Here is a 22841-nt window from a genome sequence, read left to right as displayed (position 1 = left end):
TTTTTACAGAGAGGAAGGGAGAGAGATAGAGAGTTAGAAACATCGATGAGAGAGAAACATCGACCAGCTGCCTCTTGCACATCTCCCACTGGGGATGTGCCCGCAACCCAGGTACATGCCCTTAACCGGAATCGAACCTGGGACCTTTCAGTCCGCAGGCCGACGCTCTATCCACTGAGCCAAACCGGTTTCGGCAATTTTGTAGGTTTTAGGACACCTATCAGCTTGGATTTCAGTGGCCAAATGGGAACTGGAAATGAAGATGTAGGAAATAAAGATGTAGGCCTCAAAGATGTAGAGAGTTGGATTGAGACCTTTCTCAGCTTCCATCCCCTGCATCTGGCATAGGGCCAGGAACCTCAAAGGCCACATTTTCGGTGGATAAGAAAATAATCTGACCACTGGGTACCAAGAGATAACAAGGAAGCTTATGTGTCTTAGGCTGTTGGGAGATTAATTTTTTAAGCCTAGACATTACTTAAGTTAGTTCAAAGTTAATGATATTCCTTGGGGACCTGGCAGAGTCATATACAAACTTCTCAGAGAAAACAAGGCTTACATCCAGCCCACCCAGGATAGAAAAAGCACAGATAAAACTCTACTGAAGATGAGCCTACCAAAAACACAAAAGAAAAACCAGATGAATCACAAGGAAAAAAGCTCAAAGCATGAATCCACAAGATAAAAAAATGTTAGTATTTCACCTCCACGAATGTCAGATAACTGAACTATCAGACAGAGGCTTTGTTAAAGTATGTTTAAAGCGACTGAGATAGGAAGCGGAATTGAAGACAAAAACAAAACAAGATACTCTAAAATAAACCAGGCATATTTGAAAGAAAGCCAAATAAAACTGAAAAATGAAAAAATACAAATTAAAAAACTCAATTAGTTAATTTAAAAGCAGTTTAGACATTGCTAAAGAAAGAACCAACCATGAGTCCCAACTGGCTAAAATGAACAAACTGTGGGGTGAGGGGTAAACAGAAAGTTCTTTACAGTAGAATGCTAAACGACTAAATGTAGAAGAAATGAAAGTATTAGAAAGTCTACATTGTGAAACTACCACTATATTAACTTATTGGAAAAGGACCATCAATGGATGCTAGCTAAAACCACTTGTTGAAAGGCTGTAGGGGGAACAGTACCGTACATTCACAGTCTCAAAGAATCACACTACAGATTATTTATAAATTACAAAAGGGAAAAGCTATTATGGAGAAATCAGGTTGCCATCACCTTGGCCAATGATTCAATTTAACATTATCAATAATGGAACAAGAAGATATCATGTGTCTCCTGATGTCATACACTAAAAGGAATACATCACCACCTAAGTTGGATTCTTGACAAAAAATATTTAAACTGATTCTAATGAGAAAATGATCACATAAATCCAATTGTGCAATACAACTAGCCTAACCTCTTCAAAATGTAGTATCATAAAAGATGCAAAAAGGCATAAGTTTTCTAGATTAAAGAAGACAAAAGAAGCATAACAACTAAATGTAGTACATGAACCTTAATTAGATTAGTAAAAGGGGGGGGGAGCTACAAAGGTCATTACTGTATAGGAAATATGAATATGAATAATGGTAGTATCTTAAGTATGATAATCATATTGAAAATACTTAAGATAGAAAGGAAAATGTCCTTGTTCTCAGGAGATGCATGTGAACTATTTAGGGATGAAGTGGTTCTTTAGCAAAAAAGTGGGTATGTGAGAAAGTACACGAAGGCCTGGTTTCTCACTACTGGAGAAAGAAGTTACAAATACAGAAAGGGAGAAGAGGCTAGAATAAACCCAGCATGGCTGGATTGGAATTGGAAGTATTAGTATGAACTCAAGGTTTTTAATACAGTTGACCCTTGAACAATGCGGGGGGTTAGGGGCACCTATCCCACCCTTCCAGTCAAAAATCTATGTATAACTTTTGACTCTGACAAAACTTAACTACTAATAGTCTCCTTTTGACCGGAAGCTTTACCCATAACATAAACAGTCGATTAACACATATTCTGTGTGTTATATGTATACTGTATTCTTACAATAAAGTAAACTGGAGAAAAGAAAATGCTATTAAAATCATAAGATCCCTAGCTGGTTTAGCTTAGTGGATAGCACATTGGCCTGTGGACTGAAGGGTCCCGAGTTCAATTCTGTTCAAGGGCACATGCTTGGGTTGCAGGCTCGATCCCCAGTAGGGGGCGTGCAGGAAGGAGCCAATCAGTAATTCTCTCTCATCATTTATGTTTCTATCTCTCCCTCTCTGAAATCAATTAAAATATTTAAAAAAAGAAAGAAAATCATAAGAGAACATGTATTTACAGTACTGTACATTATTTACTGAAAAAACTAAACAAAACACTTGTTAGTGGACCCATGCAGTTCAAACCCATGTTATTGAAGAATCAACTGATGGATTAATATAGATGGATAGATGTAGAAATACACATAGATGTGTATGTGCATGTACATACCTATATAATAAAAGTCCAGCAACCGTTATGGTGGAACAACCAGAACAACTGGTCGCTATGACATGCACTGACCACCAGGGGAAAAAGGTTAACGCAGGAGCTGCCCCTGGTGGTCAGTGTACTCCCACTGGGGGAGTGCTGCTCAGCCAGAAGCTGGGCTCACGGCTGGCAAGCACAGTGGCAAGCCAAGCGGTAAGGAGCTAGCAGACTGGCAGTTAGGAGTGAGAGGTCCTGAATTGCAAGGGGGTGCAGGCCAGGGTGAGGGCACTCCCCCCCATGAATCTCATACAGTGGGCCTCTATTATAGATATATTTCCTAGCTGTCTGCTGAGAGGACCTAGAATAATGACACCCCATTAATATGGCATATGCAATAACCAGATACTAATTGCTAAATATTATTTTTCACTAAAAGCAACTATGGCCACTTAAAGAAACAGATTGACTCCAGAGCTAGGTAGTAGGAAAAATTCAAAAGGAGTCTGAAATATCTTGTGGTTCGCAAAAGTTAAAAAAAAAAGAATGAATAATGTCATGTCTAAAGAACACTGAAGTCAGAGGCCCACTAGCCAAATCTGAGACAATATAACCATTAAAATAAATGACATAGGTCCATCTTAGAGTACAATGCCAATAAACAAATATGAAAGGTGGTTGCCCAGCAATGTGAATGTACTTAATACCACTGAATTATACACTTAAAAATGGTCAAAACGTGATGATGGAAGGAGACTTGACTTGGGGTGATGAATACACAATACAATATACAGTTGATGTATTAAATTGTACACCTGAAACCTATGTAATTTTTTTAAGCCTTACCCAATGATTTTATTTTTTTAGTGAGAGAGGAAAAGAGAGAGAGAGAGAGACGGAGAGAGAGAGACACTGATCTGCTACCTCCCATACATGCTGACTGGAGATTGAACTCATAATCTTTTGTATATGTGATGCTCCAATCAATCGAGCCACTGGGGCAGGGCTGTAACCTATATAGTTTTATTAACTAATGTCACCCCCAATAAATGCAATTAAAAAATGGTTAAAATGATAAATCTTACATATATATCACAAAAAAGTTTAAACAAATAAGGTATAAATGTTAAAAGAATGACAGAATTAGAAAGCCACGACAACAAACAGTAAAAATTAATTTTGAAAAGAATCTCAAAAGGATGTTAAAACTAGTAAGTCAAAATTTAATGAGGAGGATATTTGTATAGTCTCAAAGTAGCTTCCTCCTGCCAAATACTTATTATTTACAAATTAATTTGTACAAAATACTTAACTAAAATCTATCGGCACAGAAGTGTTAAAAGTATAGGGATAAACATAGAAGTACCCAGCAAATGCTAACCAAATGAAAACAGTATAGCTGTGTTAATGTCAGACAAAATATTCTTGAAGGCAAAACGCCCAAGTGACAAAAGGAGTAATTGACCAGAAAGATATTAAGGATTCTGAATTTACATGCACTTAACATAGTCTCCTAGACACTTAACAAATTTGACACAATTATGAGGAGATATTTACTGGAAGACAATCAGTGAGAGTTTTTAACACAGTTCCTTTGTGACTAATCGATCATGCAGACAAAAGTTAATAAAGAACACCACCAAAAAGCTTACTAAATGAACAAATATGGGGTCCGATATTTGAGACTATGCATTTTTTTCAATATAACAAGAACCATTTATAAAAAGTCATCACACAGCAGGCCTAAAAGCAAGTCTGAAAAAAATACCAAAAAATCAATAGGGTACACATCAGAATCTCTAACCATAGCACAATCAACTTAGAGAATAGAAAAAAGATAACCAAGCCTTTCATTTCATATATTTGGAAATTAAAAGCAACACTAATCAATAATAACAATATTTCCAAACAACTCCTTTATGTCAAAGAAGAAATAAAAACGGAGGTCAGAAAAGCTCTGGCTATGACAAGGATATGTAGAGGGTTAACAGATTGTTCTTTGTACTATATCCTATAATTTTCAGTGTTTTTGAAATATTTCAAAATTTAAAAGAAATAGCAAGCATTGACAAATAACAAGATAATATTGATTTGTTTCTCTGACATTTGTGGCAATTCCAGGCCAAATTATATTAGAAATCAATGGAGAGATTTAAAGTGACACAAAGAGCCATGGTCCAATAACTGGCTTCCTCATTGTGGCCATGCTTTAGCACCTAATGTGCTTTCTGTGAAAGTTCCTGAGGGGGAAAAATCATTACTCTGCTCAATAACCTAATCTGGTGTCAAATAATTGACTTTGTAATAATCAAATCCACCACAAATAGATTAACATTTTCTAACATTGTTTCCCAAGGTAAATTAAACATAAGTTTTAAATGTTTTGAAAAAAAGCAGCACTTCCGCCGTAAATCCCTGCTCTGTCCTTCATCGTTCCAGGCCACACCAACCTTCCCAAAGGAGACAACTATCACTTCACTGAGCTTTGCTATACCGACTACTTAAATAGAAATTATAGCTTACATTATATAAAAAAGCTTTCAATCTGAATGTAGATGAAAGGTTCAAGATTTCTCAGTTCAGCTTTATTTTACTTCTTAAATTTGGAACTTAACTGTAACTGCATAAAATATAAAAACAAAATGTATTTCTCTCCTATGCTACACAAGGTATATAAGTTAAAAAGGCTTAACATTTATGTACAGGTAATCCAAGTAACGGAAATAATAGGTTAAGGATAATGTAAAGAGACACCATATATATGTTAGGTCTAAAAATATATGTACATACCCAGCTTAACTCTATGCTGTTTCTCTTCTTCACTTCTAAGAAAAGTATCCAAAGTTCGTAGGTCTGTCATGTAGTCATGTTTGTCAGTAGGGGAGTTATAGACAGTGGGTGAAGAACGGTAGCGAGATCGCACTCCACTGCTCTCCACGGGTCCCACAGTGGTAGGGTACGAAGACGGAGAGGGACTATGACTTGCCAACTATACAAAATAAAAATAGCCTTTATTTTATTTAATTGAAATTTACTTTTGTTTGGCTTTTGACTTTCAAAAAGTAATACACCAATAATAAAATCCAGACCACTGACACCACCACGTTGACCCGGATATGAAGCAACAGGAACTCTTCGTTCATTGCTGGTGGGAATGCAAAATGGTACAGCCTCTTTGGAAGACAGCCTGATGGTTTCTTACAAAACTAAACATACTCTTACCATACATCTAGCAATCGTGCTCACTGGTATTTACCCAAAGGAGTTGAAAGCTTATGTCCACACAAAAACCTGCACACAGATGTTTATATAGTTTTATTCATAACTGCCAAAACTTGGAAGCAACCTACTTTAGTAGGTAAATAGACAAACTGTGGCACATTTGGACAATGGAATATTATTTAGCACTAAAAGGAGCTCTGAAAAAACATAAAGGAAGCTAAATGCATATTAAGTGAAAGAAGCTAATCTGAGGTTACATAGAGTACAATGACAACTATATGATATGCTAAAAAAGGCAAAATTATGGAGACAGCCCTAGCCGGCTTGGCTCAGTGGATACAGCATCGGCCTGAGGATTGAAGGGTCTGAGGTTTGATTCCAGTCAAGGGCATGTACCTCGGTTTCAGGTTCCTCCCTAACCCAGGCCCTGGTCGGGGCTCGTGCGGGAGGCAACCAATCGATGTGTTTCTCTCACACTGATATTTCTCTCTGCCTTTCCTGCTCTCTTCCACTCTCTCTAAAAATCAATGGAAAAATATCCTCAGGTGAGGATTCAAAAAAACTATGGAGACAATAAAAAGATCAGCTGTTGTCAGGGGTTGGGGGAAGGATGAATAAGTGGAACATTTGGATTTTTTTTTTCTATTTTTAAACATTTTATAACTCGTAAAACAGTGCCTGTATAAAAATTCACACAAAGTTGCTAGAGAGCATACAATTTCCAAAAATGTCCTGGGTTTTTGTTACATTCAGTTTTCTAAAGATGCACTCAAATCAATGATAAAATGCAAACATTATGTGATGGTTCATTTTCTTTGGTAAAATTATTTTCATTATTTTGTCTCCTCACAGTATTAACTCTGATAACACTTTGTGCAGCGTCTGCTATCACTAAGATATCAGAAAAACTTTAAGGCTGGATCTACGCAAGGCAAGTATTTCCAAATGGCAGTAATGGCTCTTGGTCCCCAGCCCCACTACATAGCACCTATCTAAACAGGCAGGGAGAGAGCTCAGTGGGCTCCAATCAGGGGTCTTGGGAAACCCCCTCCCCCATCAGGCAAGAGGCAAATGTTTTGGGGAAAGGTGGAAACTGAGGGCCATCTCTACAGGAACCCCGTGGCCATGTTGTGGTTTGGTCAGGCCAGTGACTCTTAGCATTTAAACAGTGATCCATTCATCACTCAGTAGATCCCATTGGAGGGTTGATGACTGCTGCTGATATGATACCCCCGCCCCTCAACTTACAGAAAGGGAGGTTCGGGGCTGACACTGAATGGGGAGGGGCACGGAGCATGAGGATTTTTTAAAAAAATATATTTTACTGATTTTTTACAGAGAGAAAGGGAGAGGTATAGAGAGTTAGAAACATCGATGAGACAGAAACATCGATTCAGCTGCCTCCTGCACACCCGCTACTGGGGATGTGCCCGAAACCAAGGTACATGCCCTTGACGGGAATCAAACCTGGGGCCCTTCAGTCCACAGGCCGACGCTCTACCCACTGAGCCAAACTGGTTAGGGCAGCATGAGGATTTTTAAGGCAGTAGAAATACTCTGTATACATAATGGTGCATACACGTCCTTGTATATTTGACCAAACCCACAGAATGTGTACCATCAAGAGTGGACCCTAATGTGAACCATGGACTCTGGGTGAGAATGATGTGTCAGTGTAGGTACAGTGTAGCAACTGCACCACTCTTGCGACTGATGTTGACAGTTGGGAAGGCTGTGCCTGTGTGCAGGGGGCATATGGGAAATCTCTGCACCTTTCACTCAATTTTTCTAGGAACCTAAAACTGCTCTAAATATAAAGCCTATTTTTAAAAAAGTAATATATGCATGTTTTAAAACAACTAAAAAGCATGAAAAAAAGTCACACTTAGAACTTTGCCACCCAGAGATAATATAATCCCTTTTCACATTTTATGTATTTTCAAATCTTTACATGTATATGGCTATGTCAATGTATTTTTTTCACATAAATGACAATACTATCCATTTTTAATTTTATGTCCCTGTTTTATTTAAATTTAACCAAACATTTTCCCATAATATCCTTTATAGCCCTGGCTGAGTGGCTCAGTTGGTTGGAGTGTCCTCCCATGCACCAAAATGTTAGTGGTTTGATTCCTGGTCAGGGCACATGCCAGGTTTTGGGCTCAATCGATATCCTCGCACATTGGTGTTTCCCTCTTCTCTCTCCCTTGCCGTCCCCCTCTTTCTAAAAGTCAATAAAAAAATATATTTTTTTAAAACAAAAACTTCTAACTAAAATCTGGGTCTATTATTGGCTCTTAAATGGGCAATTTGGGTAACTCCATTATCCACTGTTGCTCCATTTCTTCATTGATGAAATGAGGAATTTCAACTCAATAGATTGTATAGGTATCTCCAAATTCTGAAATAACTTGACTGGTCAAGAGAAAAGAGTCCTTACCTTATTATAACCACTGATGGGTGAGTAGGTCATTCCTGGGCTATAAGAACCACTGCCCCCTGACGACAGACCTTGTAGCTGAGGGCTGTATCCAGTTATACAGCTGGTGGTGAACTTGGGGCTGGTACTGGGTGAACGAGATGGGCTGTAACTCAACACACTCTGACCCTGAATTGAAGAAGGTGGAGAGGGAGGAATTTGGGTTGCTGCCAGGTCATGTGGAGGAGTAGTCTGTACAACTAGAAGAAACATAAATAAATGGCAAATAAATAAAATGTGTGTGTATATAAATAACATTTCTATGAAAACAGATTTAATGAACTGAATCTTTTTCTTCAAAAAAACAAAACAAAAAGGAAAGTAAAAGAGAACTTGGTTGTTAAATTACATAAAGTATTATTACCGAAAGACACAAATTAGTTGTTTACCATTTCCAGAGTTCAAAATAAGAAATTAGCTTCAATGCAGCAAGCATTAGTAATTTAATTTTAATTATAATTAAACAGAACAAACTTTCAGGAGGCTATTGATTGCTAATTTCATTTAATCTATACAAACAGGAATAATAGTCACTGGTCTTAAGACAATTTATTATAGACCTGCTTAATATAGTTGAACCAGATGGCCTAAGCCCCTTCCAAGCTGAGTCTAGAAAAAGGGAAAATTAAACTGAGAAAGAGTTATTGCCAACCTTTCCCCCATCTTTGCAAAAGATGCAAACACTTACCAGCTGTTTTTAACCCTAAAAGTGTTTGCTGTCCAGGGCTAACAACCAGACTTGTTGGTGCCACAGTATATTTGAAATATCTCCAAAAGTCAAACAAAGCATTTAGGCTGAAGAGAGATGCAAGAGCAAGCTCTGTAAGAGAACAACAATTTATTTATTTATTTTTTAAAAAGGGGGTGTGTGTGAAACATTTAAAAGGGGAAACAGAACTCTTTATACTTTAGCAAATTAATAAAATTGAAAACAAGGGGAAACAGAACTCTTTACACTTTAGCCAATTAACAAAATTAAAAACTTCTTTTTCCTATCAGTTACCACTTAATGTCTATTATGTGTAGGGTACTTACTACTAAGTTTCAAAATAGTATCACTAATCCTTAAAACTGGTACAATAAACATTTTCATCTTTACTTTAAAGTTCAACCAACAGTTGTAGAGAAATAAAGTGATTTTGCAAGAGCACACAGCTAATTGTTGATTCTAACTCAGGTATGGAGACTCCAAAACTCTTGCTCTTCCATTTTCCACACTACTTCTATCACAGACTTTAGACCAATGTGTACATTAGACGATGGAATTTCCTTTAATGGCCATAGGACTCTATACCCAAAGACTACTGAAGAGCAGACAGGGAGATGAAGAAACGAGGAGACTGAGGAAGGCATCCATGTTGTAGAAATCTGACTGGTTTTGAAAGGTGAAAAATTAGAGAAGTAGGGAAGGCATTGCAGGGAGAGTAACAAATACAGATCTCACTACCCCCAAACTATTTTTCTTCATAGACCTCATTATTCTCTAGAATTGTATTGTTCAATGCGATTGTCTCCTCTCCTGGAATGGCCCTTCCATGAGGGCAGGGACTTTGTTCCCTTCCTGCTGCATTCAGTTTCTGGAACATAGTAGGCACTCAAATATTTGTTGGATGAAGGCATGGCTACTAAGCTGAGGTAAACTCGAGTGCAGTTTTTCATTGACAGTAGGTCTAAATCACAGTGAAAATTAATGACTTACCAATATACCAGAGAGGCCAGTATGTCACATTATAATATGAACTAATCAATTTTCCAGTCCTGAAAAAATTAGAAAGGCTTTTCAATGTCTTTAAAATACAAAACACACCAAAATAAAAACAAACACAAAAAAACCTGTGGAGCCAAGCATTGGCCTCTTAAAAAAAAACTTTTTTTTTTCCTGATTAACTTACATTTCAGTATATATCATTCCAGCCATAGACACATTTAGGAGTCCCCAGGCTAAAACCACTTTCCTAGCTTCTGTTTCTTTTCTCATCTTGATGGTTCTGTCAATAAGGGAAGCACTAGGGTTAGACTCCCCTTGCATCTATTCAAAAACAAAGAGCACCAGAATTAATCAAAAAGAAACGACTCCGTTTAAGAAATCACACTCGTGTCGTTCATTAACAGCAAGTAAAAGTTGCACATACTTTCCCTCGTCTTTAAAATGTCTTTCCAACATGTTTTACAGTTTAGTATCCGGATATGAAAAGGGAACCCTGAATTATAACCTCATTAGCGCTGTACTGTCAACAAAGAAGTGGCTGGTCACTTAAGAAAATAGCTTCATGCTTCCGATAGATAAAAATGTCTTAGCTTGTAATTTGTGTTGGTGGTCATGTCTGCAATCGCTCTATACTGTGTTTTTGAAATATGTCACAAGGACTAGCCCAAGGGCGAATTTAGGAAACTCCAATACAAAGTTTTGGGAGACACTACCCGCTTTGCGCGGTAAGGCTTTAAAAGCATCCTAAATAAAGCCTTCCGCAGCGGCCATTCACTGCCCATGCTCTTCACTCTGCACGCAGGCCGATAAACTGAGACCTCCGTTTGCTTTTTAACTTTTAGAGGGCCAGTGTTCATGTGAGGGAGCTGAGGGCGAGTGGGGAGGAGTATGCATTCGGCCTTGGTCTACACTGGGGTTTGCATTTTCTTTGTTTTGCTGGACCTCCTCTCTCGCGGACAAGTGTAAGATTTGTTCCAGTTACATGGAGTCGCAGCCCCGCGCACAGAGCAGTGCCCTTCCCGCCACCCGGCCGGAGTCCAAACTCCCCAGGCCAACCGGCTTCCCGCCCGGCTCTCCCAGTCCGAACTTCGGCAACCCCTATCGCCTTTCCTCCGTTCCTCTAAGGGTGGCGGGCCACCGGGCCACACCCCCCGCTTTGGCTAAGCCCGCGGTAGATGCGCGGGCCCTGAATTCCCACGGCCCGCGTGGATTTGCGTCCAGGAAGCACAAAAAATGACCCCGAACACGCACCATGATCTCTAGCCGGAAGCCGCTGACTCGCGCCAACTCTACTGCACATGCGCGGAGCCAACGGTCAGGCGAAAGAGACCTGCTTACAGGTTTACGTTACCGGAAAAACGGGTTCTCTCTTCTCGCGAGAAGAGAAGGGGAGGGGCGGGGAGAGACGGGAACTGAATGCGTTACCAGGGAAACACTCTCAGATTTGTGGCTGGCGCTCAGGTGCGGGGAGAAAACTGAGCAGCAAAGATTCAGACCAGGTTCCGAATCCTCATTGATAACTATAAGAAAGTAAATTTCTGTGTATTAATACAATTATAGCTTCTTTAGGGCGCTTATGGACTCACATTTTAAGACATTTTATTCAGTAGAATGGCTAATTGGTCGGTTAGAGTACGTTGTGATATGTCCAGACACCATCAGCAATGACAAAGCATTTCTCACAACTGTTTTTTTTAAAAAAATGTTCCGACCCCATGTTAATTCTTAAATATCCGTGTAATGAAGGTGCAGCAGTAACAAGAAAAACTCAAATGTGTTTTGTTAAAGTTGTTAGTGGTTTTGAGGTTGTTTTTTTTTAATTGATATTTTACAGAGAGAAAGGGAGAGAGATAGAGAGTTAGAAACATCGATGAGAGAGAAACATCGACCAGCTGCCTCCTGCACATCTCCCACTGGGAATGTGCCCGCAACCCAGGTACATGCCCTTGACCGGAATCGAACCTGGGACCCTTCAGTCCGCAGGCAGACGCTCTATCCACTGAGCCAAACCGGATCCGGCATGGTTTTGAGGTTTTTAAAAAAATATTTAAATTTCCTGCATTTTCTTTGGAAGAACTTGTAATCCCGGGGAAAAGTTCATCATAGAGTTCAGTTTGGTTTCATTGAACAAATACAAACGCCTGCAGTGTGTCGGCGAACCGAACCATGCAGGGGTGTAAGAGTAAAAGTGCTCTGATGACTGCCTCCAGGAGCTCTGCTGGGGGAAGGAGGGCAGGTGCATTGGGAGGCACCTAGGCCCAGGTCGGGCTCCTCACTAGCTGCCTGGAGGAAGCAGCAGGCCTCAGGCAGACAACCATCAGAATGGGCAGGGCCTGAGGACGTGCCCTTGAGGATGCAGAGAAGTGTGCCCCTAATAAAAACACCCCATATCACAAGCTAGTGAATTGTTACATCATGCAAGTCCCAAAGACCAAAATTTTTCTTTAAATGTTCCTAAAGTCCAATAGAAGAAAATGACGTTTCCTTGTGGTATTGCATATTGAGAAAATGAAGGTATGCTGTGGTTTTACAGATCTGAGAGATTTTTTTTTAGAGTGGGATTTTTATAGTTTTTAGATCGTCTTAATAGCAATGGTGTTTTGCTCTAGTTTTAGATTGAGAGATGAACTAACTTGAAAATTGTTCAAAGTCAAAGGGTTCTACGTACAGTCAAATTGAGAATGCCAGGCTCCTCCTTACCCCATGTCTGGCTCTTACCTAAGAAGAAATTGTATACATTTGATGTCATTCACAACAGACACATGGATAATTTCCCTTTTAATGCAATCTATAAATTACTGTGCATTTATTCAAGGAACACTACTGCTACTTGGCATTACACATTAGTTTGCTAGGGTTGCCTTAACAAAACACTACAGACTAGGTGGCTTACACAAAAGAATTTTTTTCAGTTTTGGAAGTTGAAAGTCTAAGATCAAGATTCCAGCAGAATTGATTTCTCCTAAGGCTTGTCTCCTTTGGTTTACAGATGAACACCACCTCTCTGGCCTTTTTTTCTTTCTTTCTGTGCTTGAACAGCCTTACTGTCTCTTCCTCTTCTAATAAGGTCACCGGTCATATCGGATTAGAGCCCCACCCTTAGACGTCATTTAAACTTAATTACCTGTTTAAAAGTAACGTCTCTAATTATAGACAAATTGAAGATTAAAGCTTCAACATATGAATTTTGGGGGAACACAGTTCAGTCTATTACGAATTGGAATGTGTATGTTAATTTACAATCATAAGAGACTGAATAAAGTGAGTACTTCAGAGACTAAGATTTAAAGACATTAAAATACTGTACGTAAAGAAAATATAGTATAGCCCTGGCCATTGTGGCTCGTTGGCTCAGCGTTGTCCCATGCACCAAGAGATGGCCAGTTGATTCTGGGTCAGGGCACATGCCTGGGTTTGGGGCTCCATCCCTAGTAGGGGGTGTGTAGGAGGCTCTCTCTCTCCCTCTCCTTTCCTCTCTCTCTCTAAATTCAATTTAAAAAAGAAAATACAGTATTGACCATGGAACAAAATGGGGGTTAGGGGCACCAACCTCCTCACAGTAGAAAATCCAAGTATAACTTTTGACTCCCCTAAAACTTAACTACTCTCAGTATTTGCAGGGTTTGGGTCCCAAACCGGAATCCAAGATTGCTCAAATCCCCTATAGAAAATGGCATAGAGCAATGCATACAGTCAGCTTTCTGCATCCTTGGGTTCCCAAATGCAGATGAAAACATTACAGGTATTTATTGAAAAAAAAATCCTAATAAGTGGACCCATGTGATTCAAACCAATGTTGCTTAAGGGTCTATTATATATACAAATTTCAGGGTTGGGGGAAATAAGGCAGAACACACTATATTAAGTTATGAGGAAAGACCATAAACTTTCATAAAAGTAATTTAAGTAAATCTCCAAAAATATAGGAATCTAAGAAGGGTTTGTCAGTTCCTGTCACAGTTGCTGAAGTGTATGTCATAATAGGTTGTCAAGGAAGTTGTCATGCAAGTGGAGTGAAGTACTTCCCAGTCACTGTCATCCCTTTGAGCATGTTTACTTTTGAAGCAAGAAGCCCTTATGGGAGAACTTCTTTCCTTATTTTGGGCAGTGGATCCTCCCCCCAGACCTCTAACTTTTAGCATTCCAAGTCAGGATCATGAGTGCTGGCAGGATGACTCCTGCGGGGCAGTAGGGACCTTACTCTTCTGGTATTTTGTCATTATATTGGTCTTGATGTTCTTCTCTCGAGCTCCTTTCTGGGTAGGATATTCTTTTTATTTTAAATAATATGTTTACTGTACACTAGGTGTTTTTTTTCATTAAAATAAAATTCACTTTACTTTGATGAAACTACTTTTTTAAAGTTTGTTTTCTAATTTTGAAAACAATACAATCTTATTGTAGAGCAGTGGTTCTCAACCTTCCTAATGCCGTGACCCTTTAATACAGTTCCTCATGTTGTGGTGACCCCCAATTTCAATTTTACAAATTGAATATAATTAAAGCATAGTGACTAATCACAAAAACAATATGTAATTATATATGTGTTTTCCGATGGTCTTAGGCGACCCCTGTGAAAGGGTCATTCGACCCCCAAAGGGGTCGCGACCCACAGGTTGAGAACCGCTGTTCTAGAGCCTCCAAGAATACAGAAAAGGATAAAGAAGAAAATTTAAACTACTGTAATCCTATTTCTTAGAGATAACCACTGTTAACATTTTGTAGTATGTTCTGGTTTTTCTTTTTCCTCTATAACAATATATATTTCTCCATTTTTCTATCTTTGATCTTACATGGTTAGCATTTATGTTATAGTGTATATTTTCATATCCTGCTTTTTAAAACTTGATATTGTAACACTTCTCCAAATTATATTCACACAGCAGAATTCTTAGTGACTGCATACTTTTGTTTTGTCTGTGGTTGCACCATAACAAATCTGCAATTTTGAGATATTGAGGTGGTTTGTACTTTGTTAATATGCTGTGTAATGCTGGGATAAACTTCCCTACTGGTTAATGACCTTGAAATTCCTTGTGTAGCCAGGTAATTTTAATTACAAATAAAAAAGTCGTTTTATTTATTGGATATGTGTTGTAATATTTTGGGGATTTTAGAATGGGGCAACATACTCTCAGAATAGAATAAGCTACAGAACTAAATGAAACTAAACAGAACTAAAGTCGCTACTCTAGACCACCTCCTAGCAGAAAAAAATACCATCCTCTTAGGAATGAGGTAGCTCAGTTTATCAGGACTGTTATGTTCCAGTATATAATGACTGTGACCAAGCTCTTGTAAGTCGCTGACGTGGAATCCTTGCTGGCCATTAATACCAGGTTGACAATTAATCAAACCACCATCATTTAGCATTGCAGCCGGAACCCTGGGCTGTCGGTGGTCAGCTAGACTGAGTGCTGTATCAACTCTAGATGGAGAGGAGGTTTGTTATGTCTATGCCAGCTGGATTCCATTATAATAATCAAAGACTATTTTCCTTGTCATGTCTTCCCCCGTAAGAAGTTTCATCTAAAGTTTAAATGCTTCATAAGGTAGATACTTTGCCAAAAGGAGATTTAGAAGCGATAGCTTATACATATCCCTAGCTAAGTATATTGAATTTGTCTGGTCTGGCAAGAAAAGCTACTTTAGAAAATTAACAAAAAGTTGAAATTGATTCCTGGCAATTTCATCATGAAGACCACTTAAGAGACCTAAGCTGTGTTCTTCTCCCTTGCTTCTGTCATAGTCATAGTGACCCAAGCTTCTAGGACCTCAAGATTGCACAGGGCAGTGGTCGGCAAACTCATTAGTCAACAGAGCCAAATATCAACAGTACAACGATTAAAATTTCTTTTAAGAGCCAATTGTTTTCAACTTAAACTACATAGGTAGGTACATTGTTATTAACTTAATTAGGGCACTCCTAAGCTGGCCTTTGCTAAAAACGTCCTCAATCTGATTGAGGTACGTTCGCTGACTCTCCCATCCACACTCTCCCATCCACACTCGTCTTGTATACTTGTTTCGTCTATCTCCTTTCCGAAAATCGACTTCTGCGCATGGGCCACGAAGTTTCAATCGCACTGTACGTGCTCGCCCACACGTGGTATTTTGTGGAAGAGCCACACTCAAGGGGCCAAAGGACCGCATGTGGCTCGCGAGCCACGGTTTGCCTACCACTGGCATAGGGTCCAGTCTCTTGTTTGTAAGCAAGTTAGATATCAGTTATCTATCCTTTTTAAAATTGATAAGGCCCAAAGAAATTAAGTGACTTGTCCAATCTCACACAAACTTGGGAGCAGTAAACCCAAGTTTCCTGCCATATCATTTGTTTGCTTCAAAGCATAGTTGAAATGTTGAATTAATTTATTCAGTGCTAATTAAAACCTTAATTATCTTAGAAGTTTCATCTTTTATTTTGTTCAGCTGAACTGCTTCTTCTAAAGGGTCCCAGATTTGAAATCTGAGAATCATATGAGGACTAGTCAAGGAGGATGGAATTTTCCCTTCCCTTTGAACTTCATTTTCTCTGCTAAACTATAAGCCTTTATTTACAAACCTTGAAGTAATGGTAAAAGTGTGATGGAAGTGTGGTGGTAATTATCCTCAAACATGAAGCACACTGATTTCCTCTGGATTTGCCACTTTTTAAGAAATTATTTTTAGTTGGCGGGAGGAGAGAGAGAGAGAGAGAGAGAGAGAGAGAGAGAGAGAGAGAAAATATGAGAAACACTGTTTGGTTGCCTACTATACATGCCCTGACTGGGAATCAAACCCACAACCTGGTATGTGCCTTGACTGGGAAACCAACTGAGCCACACTGGCAAGGGCTGGATTTGCCACTTGTGAAGATGCATTAACCTTTTGCTTTCAGAGACTCTATATGCTGCGTTTAGCTTATATATTTGTTTAGTGTTGTTTGGACAGCTGATCAATGATTCTCTCTCATCATTGATGTTTCTATCTCTTCCTCTCTCTTCCTCTCTGAAATAAATAAAAATATATTGTAAAAAAGAGAAAGGAATGGGCCAAAGATCTTAGATTGCAATTATGAATACCCAAGTATGGCACTTTTCAACCCAAAGTGTGTTTGATTTTACATAAATTCATTTTTTCTGTATTTAGACAATTTGAAAAATTAGAGGGGAAAAATTACTTTACCACTCAAAGTTAGCCATTGCTAACACTCCTGGAATCCTTTAAAATCTTTTTTCATATTTTTAGCTAACTTGTGATCATACTGTATATACAACTTTGCATCTTGATTTTTAACTTAATATTATAACATTCATTTCTTCATATTATAACATACTTTTACCATAATCATCTCCACAACTATATATTATATGATTGTATAATTATACTGCATTTAATTAACCATGTCTATTTTTGAATTTTGTATTTTATATTAACCGAATTACGCTGTGATGAATATTTCTGTACACAAAACTTTTCTCTTTGGGGGGTTATTTCCTGGTGAAAAGTTCCCAGAAGAATTATGTGTCAAAAGTGTTATGAGTATTCCTAAAATTTTTGATATATTCTGAAGGAGGAGGAGCTTTATATTTGTACCACATGGATTTTTCTCTCTCTCTCCCCGCCCCCTTTCTCTCCCTTCCACTCTATCTAAAAAATCAATGGAAAAAATATCCTCAAGTGAGGCTTAAAAAATTTTTTTTAAGCAATTTAAAACACTAATCATAGTACTATCAAATCTCTTTTTAAATGATATTTCTCTATAATATGAATACAGAAAAACTTTATAACCTATAGCCCCTTATCATTATTATTTTCCCTCAAGTCTTTGTTCCTTTTGCTTGGTTCAAACATTTTGGTAGATTCTGCTATCAAAGTATGGTCTTCCTAATGGGCAGCAGAAGTGAAACTGAAAGGCAACCAACTATGATGACTGTTGTGTGTGCCACTGAGTGACTCCAACTCCTGGTGACACTTTGAATGAATGGTGTCCACAATGTCCTGTCCTCAGCAACCCTGCTCCATTGCTGTAGACTCATGCCTATGGCTTCTTTGGAGAAGTCGATTCATCTTGTATTTGGCCCTTCTAGTGAAGAATCCACTATTTTCTATTTTCTTATGATGTGCCCAAAATAGGAAAGCTTCACTTTTGTTATTTTTGCCTCCAGAAATGTTTTAGGTTAAACTTGCTGTAGGACCCACTTGTTCATCTTTCTGGTGGTCCCGGGTATCCATAGAGTTTTCCTTCCACACCACATTCCAGATGAGTCCATTTTTCCCCTATCGGCCTTCTTTACTGTCCAATTTTTGCATCTGTACATATTAGTTGGGACGATGAGGGTGTGAATGATGTAAGGTCACCATCACTAATCTATATTTCTGAAACAGATGTCTGAGGAGAAGAAAAAGGATGAAGATAGTGAGACAAGCACTTCAGTAAGCAAAGGTGAGAGTTGGTACAATATTTAGTATTGGACTTTGATGAGAGAACTATGTTTGTTGCGAGTGTGGAAAGCAAGCAACAGAGGCGAACAGCCAAGAGTGTTAGAGGGCCTCCCCAAGACCTGTGGCAGCTTATTGGACAAGCTCCTTGCTTCAGTGCAGGATAATTTAGCTGCTGTAATTTAGTAGGGGCTATGAATTACTGGTAGGTAAAGCTCAAGTTCTTTTCATTCCTCAGCATTCTCCCTTCACACAGCTTCCTTTTTACATACACTTACGGTTAGAGTTACTACAGGATTATGAGCTGTAAATAACATCTTTTTCAATAACCCATAAGTAGTTGTGTGCTGGAAAATGTTTAACAAACGACTCTCCAAAAATGTGTGTATAAATTTTTAAAAAATTAAATATAAAGGATGTATAACATAATTTACAAATAATCTATATAATAAAAGCCCAGTGACCATTAGGGTGGAACGACCAGATGACCAGAATGACTGGTCGCTATTACGCACACTGACCACCAAGGGACAGACACTCAATGCAGGAGCTGCCCCCTGGTGGTCAGTGTGCTCCCACAGGGGGAGCACTGTTCAGCCAGAAGTTACGCTCATGGCTGGTGAGCACAGCTGCGGTGGCGGGAGCCTCTCCTGCCTCCATGGCAGCGCTAAGGAGCAGCCAAGTGGTAAGGAGCAGCCAAGTGGTAAGGAGCAAGCAGGAGGGCGGTTAGGAGCGAGGGGTCCTAGATTGCAAGAGAGGGCGCAGGCTGGGCTGAGGGGACCCCCCGCCCCAGCATGAATTTCATGCATAGGGTCTCTAGTAAAATATATAATACTCTTTATGGTAAATTCCATATAGACCACTGATTCTCACAAAATACTTTCCTTGATTTTTACCAGACTCTTGCATCCTTAGCCAACTTACGTCTGCAATTGATCAACAAGTGTAGCTCCATTATGAATGTTACTTCCCCTAAAGAGTAATATGAAAGAAACAAGATGTATGTTGGAACTTAACTTGGTTGTCAATGATGTGAGTGACTTCTTGGCAAATTGGATAATAGCTTTAGAATATTCTGGAAGAATATTTCCTTATTTTTTGGAGGTGCTATTCTCAATGTAGTGGCTATAGGCATGATACTTTTAAATGTAAATCTAGGTTAACACCATGTTCTCCATCACTTTAAACCTAGACAGTCAACAAAACCATAAAACAATGCCTGACTTTTGGCTCTTGTTGATTTTTATCCTACCCAAACTGATTTCAAGTCACTAACATGTCCCTGAACATGGAGCTGGGAAGGAGATGCACAGTAGCACATCATTATGTGGTATTTCCAACACCCAACAACAGACAAATAGCTTCAAGAGCATACATCATAATAAAATGTAATAAAATAATTAGGAAGTGATGTTTTGAGCATTATGTTTATTTGTAATAAATTGATGAAATGGTAAATGTTGATAGTTTAATTTCTTACTAATGTCTGTGTTTAACAACTATCTCACAAAATTTCTGAAAGCTTAACTAAGTTATTGACCAGCCAATTCCAGTACACCACTGTGTAAAGAAAAGATTCTTTTTAGTTTCCTGCTACCCAAATCACATTCATATAAACACGTGAATCTTTAAGACTTCAAAGGAGAAAAGGCTCCTTCTCTGGAAAAGTTTAGAGACGTTCCCCTTGATCTTATATCAGGGCTCATGAAACTTCAAAAGTCATATGTCAAGCATCTATTTGACCTTCCGGTATTTGGACGATCTGGTATGGTACTGGAAAATGCCGTCAGCTGCCAACACTTGCAAGTAAGTGGAGAAAAGTGGTGGCTTGGCAAATGGCAACTAAGAGTGAGCCCACACATGTTATAGGCTCTGAGGTAATGTGAAGGTATGGTAACCAACAATGTGCCTAACTTGTTGATTTGTTTCATTGGTTGTTAGCAAGCAAAGATACTTCCCGTAAGTGGCAAAACCAAGATGGTGCCTGGGACTCTCCACAAAAGATGAAAAAACCAAAGCAGATCCAGCTTACTCCTATAACTGACTCGGAAGTGGCTTTGGTAAATGCCTATCTTAAACGAAGACGATCTATGCACCATTCTCAGTTCAGCCAGGTGAATCAGACCCAGCATGACAGCGATACTACTGAGTATGACAGTGAAGAATCTGACTCCGGAGCCTCCTCGTGGAAGGAGAGTGAAAATGAACACCCATCACCAACCAGTATTAAAAGAAAAACAGTTCAGAGGCAAAAGAGTGTGGGAAGCTACCAAATCAGGGAAAGGCCCTGTCTCCACTGCAAAGCCATGAGAACCAATGAATGGTTGACACGCCATTTCCTTCAAAACACAACAGCAACAGCCCCAAAGAAGGGAGATATTCAAGAGGAAAATTCTGTACCTGAGATTAACACAAAATTCAGTAAATTTTGAATTTTATCGAGTCCTTACCTTATTTGAAGCTAAATGAAAGAGATTAAACATGAAAAATCACCAGAGTTGTAGATGAGGAGGTTTTTTTTTTATAATAAAGTCTATTAACAACAACAACGGTTTGGCTCAGTGGATAGAGCATCAGCCTGCAGACCAAAGGGTCCCGGGTTCAATTCCCGTCAAGGGCATGTACTTCGGTTGCAGGCTTCTCCCCGGTTGCAGGCTCCTCCCCAGCACCGGCCCGGGTTGGCTCATGCAGGAGGCAACCAATCTCAATCCATGTGTTTCTCTCACGCCAATATTTCTCTCTGTCTTTCCCTCTCTCTTCCACCTCTAAAAATTCAAGGGAAAAGATCCTTGGGTGAGGATTAAAAAAAAAAAAAAATTAAAACAACAACAACAAAAATACTTGGAACCCAAGAAATAAAATTTCAAATAATAATTTGTCCAAAAACAGGCCAATGAATTTGTTCATGGCACCATTGGAGAATCAGAGATCTGCATCCACTATCTTTTTTTATTCAAAAGAGCACAAGACAGATATTTTATCCCTTGAGTAAATGTATTTTGTTTAAAGAAGCTCTTTTAAAAATATATTTATGTTCAGAACCATTTACAATTATTCATATGTTTTGATGATCCGACTGACAATGAGTTGAGTGAAGTTGGTTAGAATGGAATTGGCCCATATTCTCCAGGTCCATATTTTCAGGTGACTAACTCTATCTGGGCTGTATTGCTGCACATGCGTCAGCTGGAGGCTGGTGAGGAGGAGGAGCTCAAGAGCCTGGAATAAGATCTCTGATTCTTGGAGTAGACCAAGGAGGGAAGGTAGACCTAGAAAGGCAGCTGGCCCATGGGCTGTCCATTGTTATTGTCCAAAGGGCAGGGCAAATGTTAAAAAAAAATTTATTCTGACACTTATGGTAAGGAAGACTTTATTCAACACTATTGTTACAGGGGTCAAATCTATTGCAATAGAGGAGAGAAATCAAGCTCAACTCCAAATAGAGCAAGGACACACCATGATTTATAGCCAAGGAACAGGGTAAGGGGGTCAGTGAATAGAAATTAGTAGGAGGAAACATCACGGATAAGGGGTTTCTGCTAAACTAACCTAATAGAATTCTTGGTGAAGGCAGGCCAAGGACTTATACATCAAAGATGGAAGATGAGGAACTCGATCAGATGTCAAGGGTGATCAGAGCTCAAGGGTGGATGGGACACTCTCACTAAACCTACTTAGCAGTATTTTTGCTAAAACTGGGCTGGACAGGCCAAAGATAGGATAGACAACTGAGTTGAGATCTGGTCAACAAGAGGGCTCAGAAGAGCCTGACTTAAAGCTTGGTCTTTGTCAAAAGTTAGCTGTAACCTAGACATAGTTGGGGCTGGGCTTTCCAGTTAAGTGGGGATCCCAGCAGTGGGGAACTCAGTAGGCCTAGGGGAGAGGGTGGCCATTCTGGCTATCACTCTCTAATGGCAGAACCCAGCTGGGATAGAAAATGAAACCCAGATTCCAGAGAAGAGGGCTGGCCAGGATTGATAAGCAGCAGAGACTGGTCACTAAGCTAAAGTTCAAAGAAGGGCTTTAGGTCTTAGGGGAGGACTTAAATGCTACATATGATAAAGATTGCAACATAAGGACTGAGCCTTTTATGGGAGGGAAGATCAAAGAGCTCTGACACAGGGCTCATGAGTCACTGATAACAGCAGCTTCCTTAACTGATTGCTGTACAACAGAGACCAGGAGTGCAATGTGGGAGCCTCAACCATCAGAACTAGAGTCCAATAGGCTATTAGAGTCCAGGACATGGGGGCTATTTCTGAGCTTATTTGAGGAGACTGTCTTATTCAGATTGCTTCACAATTGAAACTGGTCTACCTTTTCCATGTAGATGTCCTTTACTTCTCCACACCCTCCTCCACTGTGTTCCCTCAGGCAAACTCACTAAGCCCTTTCTAATGCTCCAGTGCACATTGAAAAGTCCTCCATCTCAGCACTCTTAACATTTTAATGAATGTGTTTGTTAGTTATATATATATCACATATGAATATATATGTTGGCAAAAGTAGGTTTACAGTTTGTATGGAAAAATACATTCAGGTTATGATTAT

At 39.2% G+C, this 22841-nt stretch overlaps 2 protein-coding genes across 5 annotated transcripts in view; one reads left to right on the top strand and one right to left on the bottom strand.

Moving 5' to 3' along the window:
- The window catches only part of TMEM209 (transmembrane protein 209), a 31280-nt gene extending 20103 nt beyond the window's left edge, over positions 1-11177 (bottom strand). For 3 of the 4 annotated variants that reach the window (XR_001515140.1, XM_006771374.2, XM_015568874.1), the window contains exons 1-6: positions 11121-11177; positions 10054-10190; positions 9861-9919; positions 8850-8981; positions 8123-8361; positions 5248-5446 (exon numbers count right to left, since the gene is read on the bottom strand). Coding sequence is in view for 3 of the 4 variants with exons in the window: in XM_006771374.2 (XP_006771437.1) it covers positions 5248-5446; positions 8123-8361; positions 8850-8981; positions 9861-9919; positions 10054-10190; positions 11121-11123 (769 nt within the window). In the remaining variant the exon portion in view is untranslated. The remainder of the gene's footprint in view (positions 1-5247; positions 5447-8122; positions 8362-8849; positions 8982-9860; positions 9920-10053; positions 10191-11120) is intronic. The other variant, XM_006771375.2, reaches the window with a different exon arrangement.
- A 2734-nt stretch (positions 11178-13911) lies between these two features.
- Positions 13912-20752, top strand: SSMEM1 (serine-rich single-pass membrane protein 1). Its single transcript, XM_006771373.2, has 3 exons — positions 13912-14129; positions 18237-18294; positions 20232-20752. The coding sequence occupies exons 1-3, from the start codon at positions 13947-13949 to the stop codon at positions 20720-20722; spliced, it is 732 nt and encodes a 243-aa protein (XP_006771436.1). The 5' UTR covers positions 13912-13946; the 3' UTR covers positions 20723-20752.
- Positions 20753-22841: the final 2089 nt, after the last annotated feature.

The sequence above is a fragment of the Myotis davidii genome, unplaced genomic scaffold (genome assembly GCF_000327345.1).
Source record: "Myotis davidii unplaced genomic scaffold, ASM32734v1 scaffold705, whole genome shotgun sequence".
In the NCBI taxonomy this organism is placed as follows: Eukaryota; Metazoa; Chordata; class Mammalia; order Chiroptera; family Vespertilionidae; genus Myotis; species Myotis davidii.
This window is presented reverse-complemented; position numbering and strand designations above follow the sequence as displayed.